This window comes from Cajanus cajan, chromosome 11, assembly GCF_000230855.2.
Source record: "Cajanus cajan strain Asha chromosome 11, NIPB_CcT2T_4, whole genome shotgun sequence".
Taxonomy (NCBI): Eukaryota; Viridiplantae; Streptophyta; class Magnoliopsida; order Fabales; family Fabaceae; genus Cajanus; species Cajanus cajan.
The window spans coordinates 5645529-5659824 of NC_138527.1; the positions used below are offsets into that span (position 1 = coordinate 5645529).

Sequence of the window (14296 nt, forward strand, 5' to 3'; positions counted from 1 at the left end):
TATATATATAAAGATGAGTGATTCACATACTTTAAATATAAGTGTTGATAAATTTATTCCATATAATAAATCATGAATTTCAACTATATACAGCTGTTACCATCAGCCAGAGTAAGATTAATTTAATTGAAAGTCACTATGGATGCAAAGACTTGCCAACTATGAATTGTTTAACCGATAAATCAACGTTGATAGCAGATAATTCGTTATTATCTCCCAAGGGCATTTACGGAATCAAAAAAACAATGATGGGCTTTTGTGGTAATCCACACGGGAATAAAATCTGTGCCTGGTCGCCATGTCATTATCACACAGATTTGTGATAGCCATTCCCAGTTTTTTTTTTTTTTATTTTATTTTTATTTCTCTCTCTCTCTCTCGTGTGTTCTATCTAAATTCTAATCCTCAAATTTGGACATACAAAAAGGTAATTAAAAGCATAGAAGAAAGTAAGAGAGACCCAGCTAAGAAAAATGATTCATGTTAAGAATCAGAAAGCCACTAATGGACCACACAGAAAAAACTGCACAGTAGAGAGTAGTATGGAATAGAAGAGAAAAAAAGTGTTTGGTTCAGTTTATCCCATCACTCATTGGTCAACAAAGGTTGCTTTTTTCTAAGCTTTTTACACCATCCTTGGAACACGGTGTTTCTATTCTTAGTTTCTCACCTCAGCAATGAGAACTGAGGAGGGGGAGACACTGTTAGTGTGAAATGCATTAGTGTTTGTGCCATAAACAGAAAGAGAGAGAGAGAAAAAAAGAAAATGAAGGTTGCAAGAGACAGAGAAAGGAGAGCTAGTACTAGTAATGTATAGACTATAGAGTAATAGACTAATGTATTATTTAATTATTTTTTTGTTATTGTGAAGCTCATGGGAGACAAGACCGTATCAAGGAAATCCTAAAAATTCGATTTTTTTTTCTTATCTGTTAATATAAATAAAAAAGTGACAACAGAGAAAAGTAGCATAAAAAGGGCATAAAATAAAAGCAGCAGTGTGTAGAGTGAGAGACAGATTTGGACCAAACAAAACTTGGTTCCTATGGATCATTGTACAGCCACCCTTTCTTTCCTGTTACAGGTAAACATTAACATTATTTCTTTCATTCAACAAAACCTCATTACTACCATGTCTCTCTCTCTCTTTTATTGGGTTGTGTGTGCTTGTGTTTTGGGGTCAGTGTCCTTGGTTTAGAATAATGGAATATTATATGTAAGAGGGAGTGTGAACTAGTTTCACGCCTACATAGCATGATTATTGGTTAGAGTTCTCTTGTTTTTTTAATGTGATCTTCAACACTAAAAAGTGTGAAACAAGGCCAAGTATTGGGGTGTAGGGGGGGGGGGGGTGGCTCTTGGGAATTTGAGCTGTTTTTCCATCTTTTGAGACCCATGCTTGTGTCTGAGCTTGGAAAGTTTTCTTCTTTTAATTCTGGGTTTCATGTCTCTCTCTCTCTATTGATTTCTTTTTTTTTTCTTGGTGTATTTTCAAGCGAGTTTTGCTTGTTAGGAGAGAGAAAGAGAGGGAATTGACCATTTCTTCAGTATGCTTGGTGTGTTTGTGCCTGCCCTTTCTGAGGTTTTTAGTCACGCAAAACAATGCTGTAGTGATGCTTTTGCTTAGAGTTTTGTTCTATGACCCTTTTTCTTTTCCAGCACCAGAGAAAAGTGTCTGCAGTTTCGTCATAACTTTAAAGAAAGTTAACCCTCATTTGTGAACACTAACTATAAATTTCTCTTGTTGGAGCCTCTCTAAATATAGATATGAAGGGGGGCAGAAGGGGAGCAGTGTGAATTTCTTGCTGATGGGTCTTAGTTTGAAGATGCAGAGCCACCATCCTGTGGCTTTGAGGTTGCATGATCAAATGGGGTCTAAAAGAAAGTACACTTTTATTCAGGCTCATAGAGCTTGTCTTCCAAAGTTTTTGCTGCTGTGGATCCTGCTAATGGCTTTGATCAGTTGGTGTATCTATAGCAAAATGGATGATGACACTAAAGTCAGAAGGAAAGAGGTGTTGGGTAGTCTCTGTGATCAAAGGGCAAGAATGTTGCAAGATCAGTTTAGTGTGAGTGTCAATCATGTCCATGCCCTTGCCATCCTTGTTTCAACCTTTCATTACTACAGATACCCTTCTGCCATTGACCAGGTTAGTGCTTCATGTTCCACTCCAATTCTGATTTCAAACAAGCTAAGCATATTAGTGTATAACATCACTTTTGTGTCTATCTCAATATGTACAACAAAATTGATAAAGACACAAAATTGATGTAGTACATGTAACATTACTTTATATAATGACTTAAAAGAAATGAAAGGCTATTTGGGAGTTTCACACTTTTACTTAATGTTCAAATTGTGTAAATTTATCCTTCCATTTGCATGTATCTTGACTATTGGTCATTGTTCATAATAAAATAGGAAACCTTTGCTGAGTATACAGCCCGGACAGCTTTTGAACGGCCATTACTGAGTGGTGTGGCCTATGCACAAAGAGTTGTTAACTCTGAGAGGGAGAGATTTGAGAAAGAACATGGATGGGTTATAAAGACAATGAAAAGGGAATCTTCACTGGTTAGAGACGAGTATGCGCCCGTTATATTTGCACAAGAAACTGTCTCATATCTTGAGTCTATTGATATGATGTCTGGGGAGGTAGATCACAAAACTGATGAATAGTGCTCTACTTATGTTTTGTATAATTTCCACTTCAACTTTTATTTTTGCATGTTCAGGAGGACAGGGAAAACATTTTTAGGGCTAGAGCCACTGGAAAAGCGGTTCTGACTAGCCCTTTCAGGCTGTTGGGTTCTCACCATCTTGGTGTTGTTTTAACATTCCCTGTGTACAAGTCTAAGCTCCCTCAGGAGCCAACAGTGGAAGAACGCATTGAAGCAACTGCAGGGTGGGTCCTAGTTTGTGTCATATGGTATTATAGTAATAGTTTTAGTTGTTTTGCATGCGTGTTATTTGCATACCCTAAATAATGATGACAACACTGGTGTCAATTGTCTATACACAATACTATCTTCATTTCTTTTTAATAGTCATTTAAGGTTTTTGTACACAAACCATTAAATTCAATAGATTTTCTTTTTTTCATAAAATAGTTTACATGTTTCCTACTATATGCTTCATTTTTACCCCATAATAAATGTATATTAGTTGCCAATGTTTAATTTAATTAAAAGTTAGGTAGGAATAAAGAGTATAATTGACAATAACATAAATAATATTGTCTTGAACTATGAGAACCATAAATAAATAGAGGGAGTAATTTCTTCACCACAAATATGTGATTGTCAAATATTATCACATTTTTTCTACAAATTATCAGAAGCTTTGACAACTGCTCCTGCCTCTATTTCCATTAAAACCCAAGGCATGAATGGTATTACAATCCCTGCCACTTTGTGCTACCAGTTTTATTTCCATCGATACAACCTTGGCCTTGGGTGCCATTTCCATTTCTCCTGACCACTATCAATGAGTTTGAGGATAACTGTTGCCTATGTAATTGGCAAAACCAGTTAACTGGTTAATGGTTATTCATTAACCATTTATTTAGCATACTTAACCAATTGAATGTTTGTTGTTCCTATTTTACCAATAATTTCGCTTCTTTAAAATTATTCCTTTGGTATTTGTATTTTCATGGGCCTAAATTATTTAATTAAATGTTGTATGTCACAGTCAGGATGATTTTGGTTTATATTCCTGTTCTGTCTAAAATATAGTTTGAACTTTCTGTTCCGTTGTTGCTTACTAAAACTCTATGGATAAGCCTGCTAGCCTTGGTTCAATCTTGTGGCTTTATGGTTAGGGTATGCTTCATAGTGTTCTAATGTATTGAATAAATTTCTAATTGGCATCAGATATGTTGGAGGGTCCTTTGATGTTGAGTCCCTTGTAGAGAATTTACTTGGGCAACTTGCTGGTAACCAAGCAATTTTGGTGAACGTATATGATATCACAAACTACACTAATCCCCTAATCATGTATGGCAACCAATATGAAGAAGGCAGCGATATGTCTCTTGCCCATGAAAGCAAGCTTGATTTTGGAGATCCATACAGGAAACATCAGATGATATGTAGGTAGGTGCATCTGGCTACCATACTTTTTCTGTAAGGAGTGTTAATGTTTTCACTTGTCAACAGATAGTTATCATCAAATTTTGAATAGGTATCATCAGAAGGCACCAGCAAATTGGATAGCTCTTACCACAGCATTCCTTTTCTTTGTGATTCTTCTATTAGTGGGTTACATTTTATATGGGGCTGGAAATCATATTGTCAAAGTCGAAGATGATTTTCATGAAATGCAGGAATTAAAAGTCCGAGCAGAAGCAGCTGATGTTGCCAAGTCCCAGGTAATTTTCCTGGCATATCGATAGCATGGTTCATTATTTTCAGGGATTACTTACTAATTTCAATAACCTCAATTTTGTATTTAATATCAGTTTCTAGCTACAGTCTCTCATGAAATTAGAACACCCATGAATGGTATTTTAGGTAACTTCCAAATTCTACCTCTCTATTATTAACAAAAATGTGACATATGTGTTCATAACTTGCAATTTTCTATTGATGATGATATAATTTAACTCCAAATTACTGTAGGAATGCTTGCTCTGCTTCTAGATACAGAATTGAGTTCAACCCAACGAGATTATGCTCAGACTGCTCAAGCATGTGGAAAGGCACTAATAACATTAATAAATGAGGTGCTGGACCGAGCTAAAATTGAAGCTGGCAAGTTAGAGCTGGAGGCTGTTCCATTTGATCTTCGTTCCATACTTGATGATGTCCTTTCTCTTTTTTCTGAGAAATCTAGGCACAAAGGTTTAGAGGTATGATTAATTGTTGATTAACCTTGACCTATTACAAATGCCATAGGATTGCTTTGCTTTGTCCAAGTTTTATAATTTCACCATTCTATTTATATTTCTTAATTGATGAACTTATGTTGTTGTCTCGTCTCTGTTTCTCCTTTCTGGGTCTTATGATGCTGGATGTTGCTCATGTTCCTGTGCTCGTGTTGATTCTCAACCTGAACTTATATTCTTGATTGTGGAAGTAAAGCTGGCCGTGTTCGTTTGTGATAAAGTTCCAGATATTGTCATGGGAGATCCGGGGAGATTCAGACAAATAATAACAAATCTTGTTGGCAACTCTGTTAAAGTAAGTGGATTTTTCCAAGTTTGTTCATCAGTCTGTTCATATTTGCATTTGGAAATGCCATTCTAACTATTTCAATCTTATCTTCACTTTAAGATTTTCTTTCTTTTATTCTTCACCCCAGTGAGCAGCTGTGGAAGAGAGCAATGATATTGATGCTCAAGTCCTTCATAATCATTTTTTCCACTGTATTCATTAAATTTATTCACAAGTTTCTTGTTGATAGCATTACTAATTAATTTGCACATCTAGCAGTTTACTGAACAAGGACATATATTTGTTAAAGTCCATCTGGCGGAAAATAGAAAGTCCATAATGAATGGAAAACATGAGACTTTTATAAATGGAGAATCAGATGAAGTATTCCATATATGTGGTGATTATCATTTCAAAACCTTAAGTGGATGTGAAGCAGCTGATGAACGGAACTGCTGGGATAATTTTAAGCATCTAATTGCTGTTGAAGAATTTTGCTTCGATTCATCAGGAGAAACAGCAGATGGTTGTGAATCATCCGAGCAAGTCACGTTAAGGGTATGTGTGGAGGACACTGGAATTGGAATTCCTTTCTCAGCACAGGACACGATATTCATGCCTTTTGTGCAGGCTGACAGCTCAACTTCACGAAATTATGGGGGTACTGGTATCGGCTTGAGTATCAGTAAATGCCTAGTTGAACTAATGGGGGGTCAAATAAATTTCATAAGTCGACCCCAGGTAGGGAGCACTTTTTCCTTCACTGCAGTTTGTGGAACATTTAAGAAAAGTACAGTTAGTGACTTGAAGAATAATTTGGAAGATCTTCCTTCAAGTTTTAGAGGGCTGAAAGCCATTGTGGTTGATGGAAAACCTGTTAGAGCTGCTGTGACTAGATACCATTTGAAGAGACTGGGGATACTAGTTAAAGTTGCAAATAGCATCAGCAAGGCTGTTGCTTTATGTGGTAAAAGTGGTTCTTTGACATCAGGGTAAGTTTTATCTTTCCCTGTTTATATTTTTCTTTTCTGGACAGAATATTTGTGTTGATTATGAAGAAACTGAAAGTGATAATAAACCAGCGGTATCAAGATTTTGATGTTGTTGTAACATATTCTGCAGTTTTATGAGGGTGTATACACCCACTATGGCCCACTACCAGATTTTAGGGTTTGTGCTTTATATATAAAAAGGCATAATGGTATAGTCACTTGACTCGTGTCTCACTCATTTACTAGGTTTCCACATGGCTATTTTTCTGCCTGGTAGGTTTTCAATTGTTTTTGGTTATGTTTCCAGAATTATCTTCAATTGAAATCAATTTATTTTTGGAAGGTTCCATGTGACATGTCTCAATTCTTGGGGTGCAACTTATATTTTTGTACAACTTCACTTAATGTTAAATTGATTTTAAGATGAAATCTAACATGATATCAGAGCCTATTGTCCATCTTAGTAAATTGCCTATTCTGGTAGCTCGTCTGTTTTGACAGGCATTTGTGGAGGGAGTGGTTGAAAGTTCCAACATCACTTGCCTTAATTCTAGGAGTGCAACTTATATATCTATTATATAACTTAATGCTGATTGATTTCAAAATGAAATATAATATTTTTTGACATTTTATAATGTGTGGTTACAAAACAAGCTTAATGTTGATTTTGACATTTTAGTTATTATTATGGTTTTTTTCCTTTTTATGGGTTTATTTGACATTTTATAATGGGTTGTGTTATTCTTTTGAGAAATATTAAAATAATCCCCTTTGACTTTATCTTTTTCCATGGGGGGAGGGAATGGGGAGGAAGAAAAAGAAAAAAGAAAGATACTATGTTTCATTTGTCTATTCAGAGTTCAGACATTGAATGTTAAGCAATTTGTTTTCTTAAAAAATGAATAACATTTTGATCAGAGATGCCATTAAAAAATCTTTTTTGTTCAAGTTTCTTGGCACTTCAGTTCATTCACTGAGTGTAGCTACTTGGTTGATGCAGAATGTTCCAGCCTGATATTATCATGATTGAGAAGGACGCATGGATTTCTAGAGAGGATGGGATTTTCGATATGTGGAAACCAGACTGGAAAAAGAATGATCATATGTTTGAGATGCCTAAAATGATCCTTCTGGCAACCAATATTAGTAATACTGAATTTGATAAAGCTAAGGCCGCCGGTTTCACTGATACGGTGATCATGAAGCCTCTGAGAGCTAGTATGGTGGCTGCTTGTCTTCAGCAAATTTTGGGGATGGGGAAGAAGAGGAAGCTAGGAAAAGACATGCCTAATGGTTCTTCCTTTCTACATAGCCTTCTATATGGAAAGAAAATCTTGGTGGTTGATGACAATGGGGTAAACCGAAGGGTTGCAGCAGGGGCACTTAAAAAGTTTGGAGCTGATGTGAAATGTGCTGAAAGTGGCAAAGCTGCACTTGAAATGCTTCAATTACCTCACAATTTTGATGCTTGCTTCATGGACATTCAAATGCCAGAAATGGACGGGTATGCATATTTATATTGACTATTATTGCATTTTCCCTGGTTTATTTTATGTAGGAAATATGTGTACTTAATGTCCTTAGGAAATTGTAGAATCGTGCATCAAATGATAAAATGAATTAAATGTTTGTGGCTACTATTGCCTAGGAAACTCAATAAGTACTAGCCTAGGAAATAGCCTCTACCAAGTCTAATCCACTATAATTTGTTAAGAAGCATTGCATATAACTTAGAACTGGGGCTATAATCAACTATTGTATTAAGAGAAATGTTAGTGATACTCTTTTAACATTTTCTTCTAAATATTCATTTTGTTATTGGTTGAAAATCAGAAATTTTCGTGGGTCCTATCAATAAATTAAGAGAGAGGCTCATTAATGTGAAACTCACAATCTTTGATTTTCAATAAATTTTAGTCTTAAAGAGTATCACTAACATTCGTCTTATATTAAAATAAACTGATAAATTACTCTCTCTGGTCCTTATAATTAGGTACAATTTAGAAGTAAATAATAGTCCTTTTTATAAGACACTTTACAATTTCTATAAAACATTGATTTTATTTTTCATCTTTTGTTCTTATTAAATATTGTGAAAATGTGTTTCTTGTTGTTGGATAATTAGAAGAGAATTTGATAAATAAATATTATTTCTTTCACCTCTTAAACTCCCATTATCATTTTATCAATTTTATTGATATTGGTGCATAAGTTTTAATATGGAGTAATATCTTGACCTCTCTTACAAAATTTTAATCAGGTAAATTTGGTATATCATGATTTTGTTTTATAAACACAATGAAATCAACTAATATAACTATCATATTGGTATATGTGATTCGGTTAAAAGTGTCTCATAATAAGGATTGCACCACAAGGAGTATATTTTTGTACAACGCCCCAGCTTTGGGTTCTTTATTTCTTGGTTTTAAAGAATTATGATGCCTCAAAATCAACTTACATGAAAAAAAAATGGTAGGGTAGAGGGAAAAGGTGGGTTTGCTAATTAAGATGTTGATTTGACAATATTTTATATGGTTCTTCTCTTCCAAGTTCCACCATAAAACATGTCATAAACCAAGCTAGCAAGGTGTGAAAGTTTGTATGTATGGACTTTCATATTTTTAACCCATATGTATTCATAGATTTGATCAATGATTACTTTGACCAAATCCATTTTTATACTCCATGGTGGCAAGCAATGTCTTCAAAAGCATTTCAGTTTAATTACATTAGTAAGATTATCGTATATAAGAGTTTGTTACATTTATATTAATGTAATCTCAATTTTCTTTATATCTTGGATTGTACAAACATGTTAATAATCCTCAATACTAAGAATTTGGGAAACCATCAAAGTAAATGTTACACATTTTGCAGATTTGAAGCAACCAGCCGAATTCGAATGATGGAGAGCAAGGCAAATGAGGAGATGAATAATGGGAGTGAGTGGCATGTGCCTATATTGGCCATGACAGCTGATGTGATCCATGCTACATACGATGAATGCGTGAAATGTGGCATGGATGGATATGTCTCAAAGCCATTCGAGGAAGAAAATCTGTATCAGGAAGTTGCAAAGTTTTTCAAATCCAAGTCCATCTCAGACTCTTAACAATGTGCTTCTTACATGGCAACATACTAGAGATTGGAGACAACATTTTACTTTGATCACTACTCTAGCACTTTCACAAGTCACATGTAACTTGTTACTTATGCTTTCATGCATATAGAGTTACACTTGGTTTTCCAACATATTTGAGCTGAGTTCTTTGATGAGGGATGTTTCATTTTACTAACCGGCTGAAGTTTGGCATTATTAGAGTAAATGTATACCACGCTACACCACACAATTGTGTACAGAGATTCTGGGTAGGGGATGAGTGAAATTATGTAAATTCAATGTTTTTCTCCCATCTTGTTATTACTTCCCCCATTAGAAGGTTCTTACAGCAATAGCTTTTTATGTAAAGGTGTTTTGTAATAGATTTGGTCACTATGCTAAAAATGTGTGCTATGTGTAGTGTAGCACATCTTTTGGTGAGTTAGAATCACCCCTCCACTTTATGAAGTTGAAGTAATCATTTGTTTGCATATAGTTTATTAACCAAATCATTAATTTCATCTATAACTGATTTGATCATGTACAAGGATGTGAGGTTAATCATTTATGAAGTTCAAATAATTTTATATAGGGTTAATGGTGTTTTTGTTCTCGAAAAATTTTCAAATTCGCGTTAATGGATGTTAGTTATCACCATTATAATTGATGGCCTCGTAATCTTGTTTGTAAACATTACTTAGAACTTTAAGAAAATGGCGATCAAATTAGGCTTATAAATACTAAAATCGTAACACATTCTATGACATCCAAGATTCTCTGACTTCATTCTAATTTGAGTCATGCTATTGGTTACGAAATTAGAAACATGTAAATTTCACGAAAAGTGAGATGGATGGTGGTTATTTTAAAAAATAAGTATTTGGTTAAAAGATTTAAATCAATATATATATATATTAAACATGAACTTTTATTTTATATTAGAGTATATTTTGGGAACTTTTTTTTAATAGAGAATTTAGTTCTTATTTAATTTGATTTTTTATTTATTATAATTATTTATGAATTAAATTTTAATAATTTTAAAATAATATATTTATGCAAATTTTGGATATAATTTATATATTTAAATATAATTATTTTTATATATAATTTATCATAACTTTTAGTTATGTATAATGATAATATGTGATTTGATGGAAATTAATTGCGTTGGGAATGTTATAACGAAATCTGTATTTATAACTAATAATTTGATTTTTATATTGAAAAGTTCTTATATTATTCTTGTAATTTAATGCGTATAAAATTGTTTTATTCAGACCAACTAGTACGAAAATCTAGGAAAAAGTGAGGTTGGTCCAAGTCATGATGTTGATCATATTTATAAGAAAACGACTCCAATTGTGTTTCGTGGCGTTATGTTTTAATCAAATTGATTAATTTGTTTTATTCAGGCTTTTTCCTTGTGATGTTTTAGTGCGAATTGCGCGAACAATGGTGTTGTTAGGTGGATTTGTGTTTGTTTTTTTCTTCTCTAATTGCACAATTTATCGAGATAGTCATTAGAAACATTCTGGTCCAAATGCACCTGTTCGAGGGAAGAAGATGGTGCACAAGTCAAATGTTCAATATATGAAATTTTGAATCCAAAAATCTGCCTAATTTAACTAATTACATGAACATCGTTTCCTCCTCTTGAATCAAACTATCGGGGTATTAGGATAACGAAAATTGAAGTTTATATTTTGTTTGTGGTAGAATTAGTTTATGGATTCTTTTTATTCGAACTAGTACGAGAACTGTTTCAATTTAGGTATTTGAAGTTTTTGAATTTTATGAAGAATAAGAAACGGAGTAGAAAGACTAATAATTACTTGTTTTCATATATTCATTAATAATTACCAAATAATAATATTCATGCATATAAATATTCAAATGAACGGAATTAACAATGAATATATTAGCAATACGAATCATAGTCCACTTTGCATAATGATCAAGTTACAATATTACGATTAAAGACCTACAACTACAGAATTAAAAGAAAGAACACTAATTCTAGAAAAAGAAAAGAAATGTGGTCAAGAAATTAGTACCCAGCAATCGCGTGCACGGAAGCCATATGCGCAGGCAGAGAGTGCTTACAAAGTGCAAGTATAGAATTTCCGACCTTTGTACATGAGGTTGCTTCTTCTATTTATAGACATAATCTAGAGCGGTTTATTTTGTGTAACTCCATCGTGGGCGCATAACCGCTATCCACTACATCACTTTTCTTGGGTTAAGATGTAACTTCTCGCAACTGTTCATCTCACATGTTTTACCTTTCTGAGTGTAACTACTCAACCGCTCGTGAAACCACCAGTAACCTCCTTCTACTACTACTTTTCCCGAGCAATTCTTGTTCTATTCGAGCAGTCCTTGAGTATGCACATATGAGGCTCATAATACTTTCCCGATAAGAACTGATTTGTTTGTCTTTCTTTCGAGTAGCTTCGAGAGTTTAACTATCGAATTGTATAACTTTCGAGTAGTCCTAACATATTTTAAAAAATAGTAATGGTAATTTTTTTTCACAAGTCAACTCAAGTTGAAAAAACAAAACAATTTTACTTTTGAAATAAACCGAAAGCTAAAACCCAATCTTTCGAACAGCTGAGAGCATTTAAGGAGTAGATATCTTTCAAATATTTGTTGAGAAAGGTTTACTCATTTAATGAATCTTAGCATTAGTCTTTTAACTAAGGAATACTTTGATTTACTTTAAAAGAAAAAATACTAGCTAATAAAATTTCATGACCAACACTAATAATCGGTTTAAATCACTTAATCAAATTATTTATGATTCAAATATTGATTTTGGATATGAAATATATTATTTTGAAAATGAAATACTTATTTTATATATATTTACAATTCTCAATAATTTATTTATTTATTTATAGAAATTGATCATTATTCTCGATAGTAAATACTTTCTATCAATATGACTAAAAACTAATTTCATAATTTTGAATTATTTTGACTAAATAATTCAAACTCTCACATAATAATTTCTTTTCATTTCTTTTCTTTTTTAGTTTTTAGGTTTTTGTTGGGTTGGCTTTATATGTGTAGTATAGTGTATGGGACTAATTCTAAGGTGGTCTAGGATGAAATGTGGTTCATGATGAACCATATTTATTTTTAATTTGGACCATTGAATTTTACAGTTTCACCGGATCTAATGGTGTATCCTATTTAGTGATTTTTTTCCTTCTTCCCTTCCCCTCTCTATTCTCCATCTCAGCTTATTATCATGACCTTTCCTTCATGGTTTCTCCCATTTTTAAGTATGAAAACACTAAAGAAATGCTACATAATATATAAGAATATATCTATTTAACATATAGTTACATATAAGAATATATTTAGTGTTGATTTTTAATAAAATTTAATAATATATTTTATGTGTTAGTATAGTTTATACCTACATTTTTTAACAATATACTAACATATATTATATTTATTATGTGAGTCAAAATAATTTTTAGTAACACATATTATGTCACTTTAAAGTATTTGTCATTATATGACAATTTTCTTGTAATGCAATATTTTTACTTAAGTTAACATACATTTAAATCCTTCATTGGAAAAAGTTTTTGCATTATCATCTAGTATTTGTTTTCTTTTTAATTTTTATGAATTGTTTGGTATGAAAAAAATAATAAATTTAATGCTTAATTTAATAAAACTGTCACCTAGACTTTAATTATCATATTAAACAAGCTAATAAATGTAACATATATTTTTACTCACTACAACTTTTTTTCCAACCTGCACAAGTCAGATTTTCACCTCAATTTTGTGAGGAACTAGGGAGACACGAGAATATTTTAGTTTCTCTTAAATATCAAATTGAAAATATTAATTTTTCATGTTTCATTTGATATTTAAAAATAACATTCTCATAATGTTTTCTAAGAACTTTATTTGCTGGTGTAAAAAAAAGAGAAAAACTTTGTAAGATTACTATTTAAAAAATGAAGAATATTAATTTCTCATGTTTAATTTATTATTTAAATAAGTTAATGAATATAACATGATATTTTTACTCACTACGTACAATTGTTTTCATCTTACAAAAGTTAGATTTTCATGTAAAAAAATTTGTAAAAACATAGAGGACACGATAAACTTTTATTAAATTCCTCAATTAATGGGATAAATAATTAAAGCTTTTGATCAAGCTCCATTAAGATTATATTTTAAAATACTTGATTTCTTATAAACATATATGAATATACTTAGAATATTAGAATAGTGGATTTGAGCCTAAGGTTGTTCTCTACTTATATATATTATTTAATTATTTTATCTCTAGTCGATGTGGGACTTGAATTTTTTTTCAATACACTCCCTTATGTTCAGTACTATTGGACTTAGTACGTGGATAAACGATAGGTGTGATCCCTTTTTAATGATCTAGAATTAGCAGGACTTGAATTTTTTTTTTCTCAATACACCTCCCATGCCTATGGTGCATGATAGGTGACCCCTTTTTAATGATCTAGAATTCGCGGGACTTGAGTTTTTTTCTCTCAATATACTCCCTCATGCCTATGGTGCATGTATCAATGGTGGATGACCTATTTTTAAGAATCTAGGATAACTCTGATACCATCTTAGAATAGTGAATTTCAGTCTAACTCAACCCTACAAAATTGAACTTATAAGATGAGGGTTGTTCTCCACTTATATACTATTTAATTGTCTTATCTTTAGTTGATGTGAGACTTAGATTTTTTCCAATAAATATTTTTAAGATCAATTAAATAAATTTTATTTCTATAAATTATAATTATTGTGGGTATCATGATTATCAAAAATTATGATATTTATTAGACATGAAAACAATTATGCTAATCAAACTCATTCCTAGAAATTAAAGTTTGTGGGAATGATATTTTTAAAACAATAAATCAAACACGAGGAACAAATATTTTTAACTTCCAAAAGAAACTAACATTTCTCTTATACTAACAGTACTCCTTAAGATAATTACTATAAAAGTTTATTACTAGGTTGCTATGTGAACTTC

General features: G+C 32.3%; 1 protein-coding gene across 3 annotated transcripts; it reads left to right on the forward strand.

Annotated features, from left to right (window-relative positions):
- The first annotated feature begins 439 nt into the window (after positions 1-439).
- On the forward strand, positions 440-9743 carry LOC109812979 (histidine kinase CRE1). 3 transcript variants are annotated; one of them, XM_083066469.1, is made up of 12 exons: positions 440-1084; positions 1751-2150; positions 2423-2656; positions 2737-2906; positions 3877-4098; positions 4187-4373; positions 4464-4515; positions 4624-4853; positions 5086-5184; positions 5437-6149; positions 7150-7653; positions 9030-9743. In XM_083066469.1, the coding sequence occupies exons 2-12, from the start codon at positions 1809-1811 to the stop codon at positions 9262-9264; spliced, it is 2988 nt and encodes a 995-aa protein (XP_082922595.1). In that variant the 5' UTR covers positions 440-1084; positions 1751-1808; the 3' UTR covers positions 9265-9743. The 3 variants fall into 3 exon arrangements, with proteins under 3 accessions (XP_082922595.1, XP_020232656.1, XP_020232657.1); XM_020377067.3 differs by having other exon boundaries at positions 1766-2150; XM_020377068.3 differs by lacking the exon at positions 440-1084 and having other exon boundaries at positions 1099-2150.
- The last annotated feature ends 4553 nt before the right edge of the window (positions 9744-14296 follow it).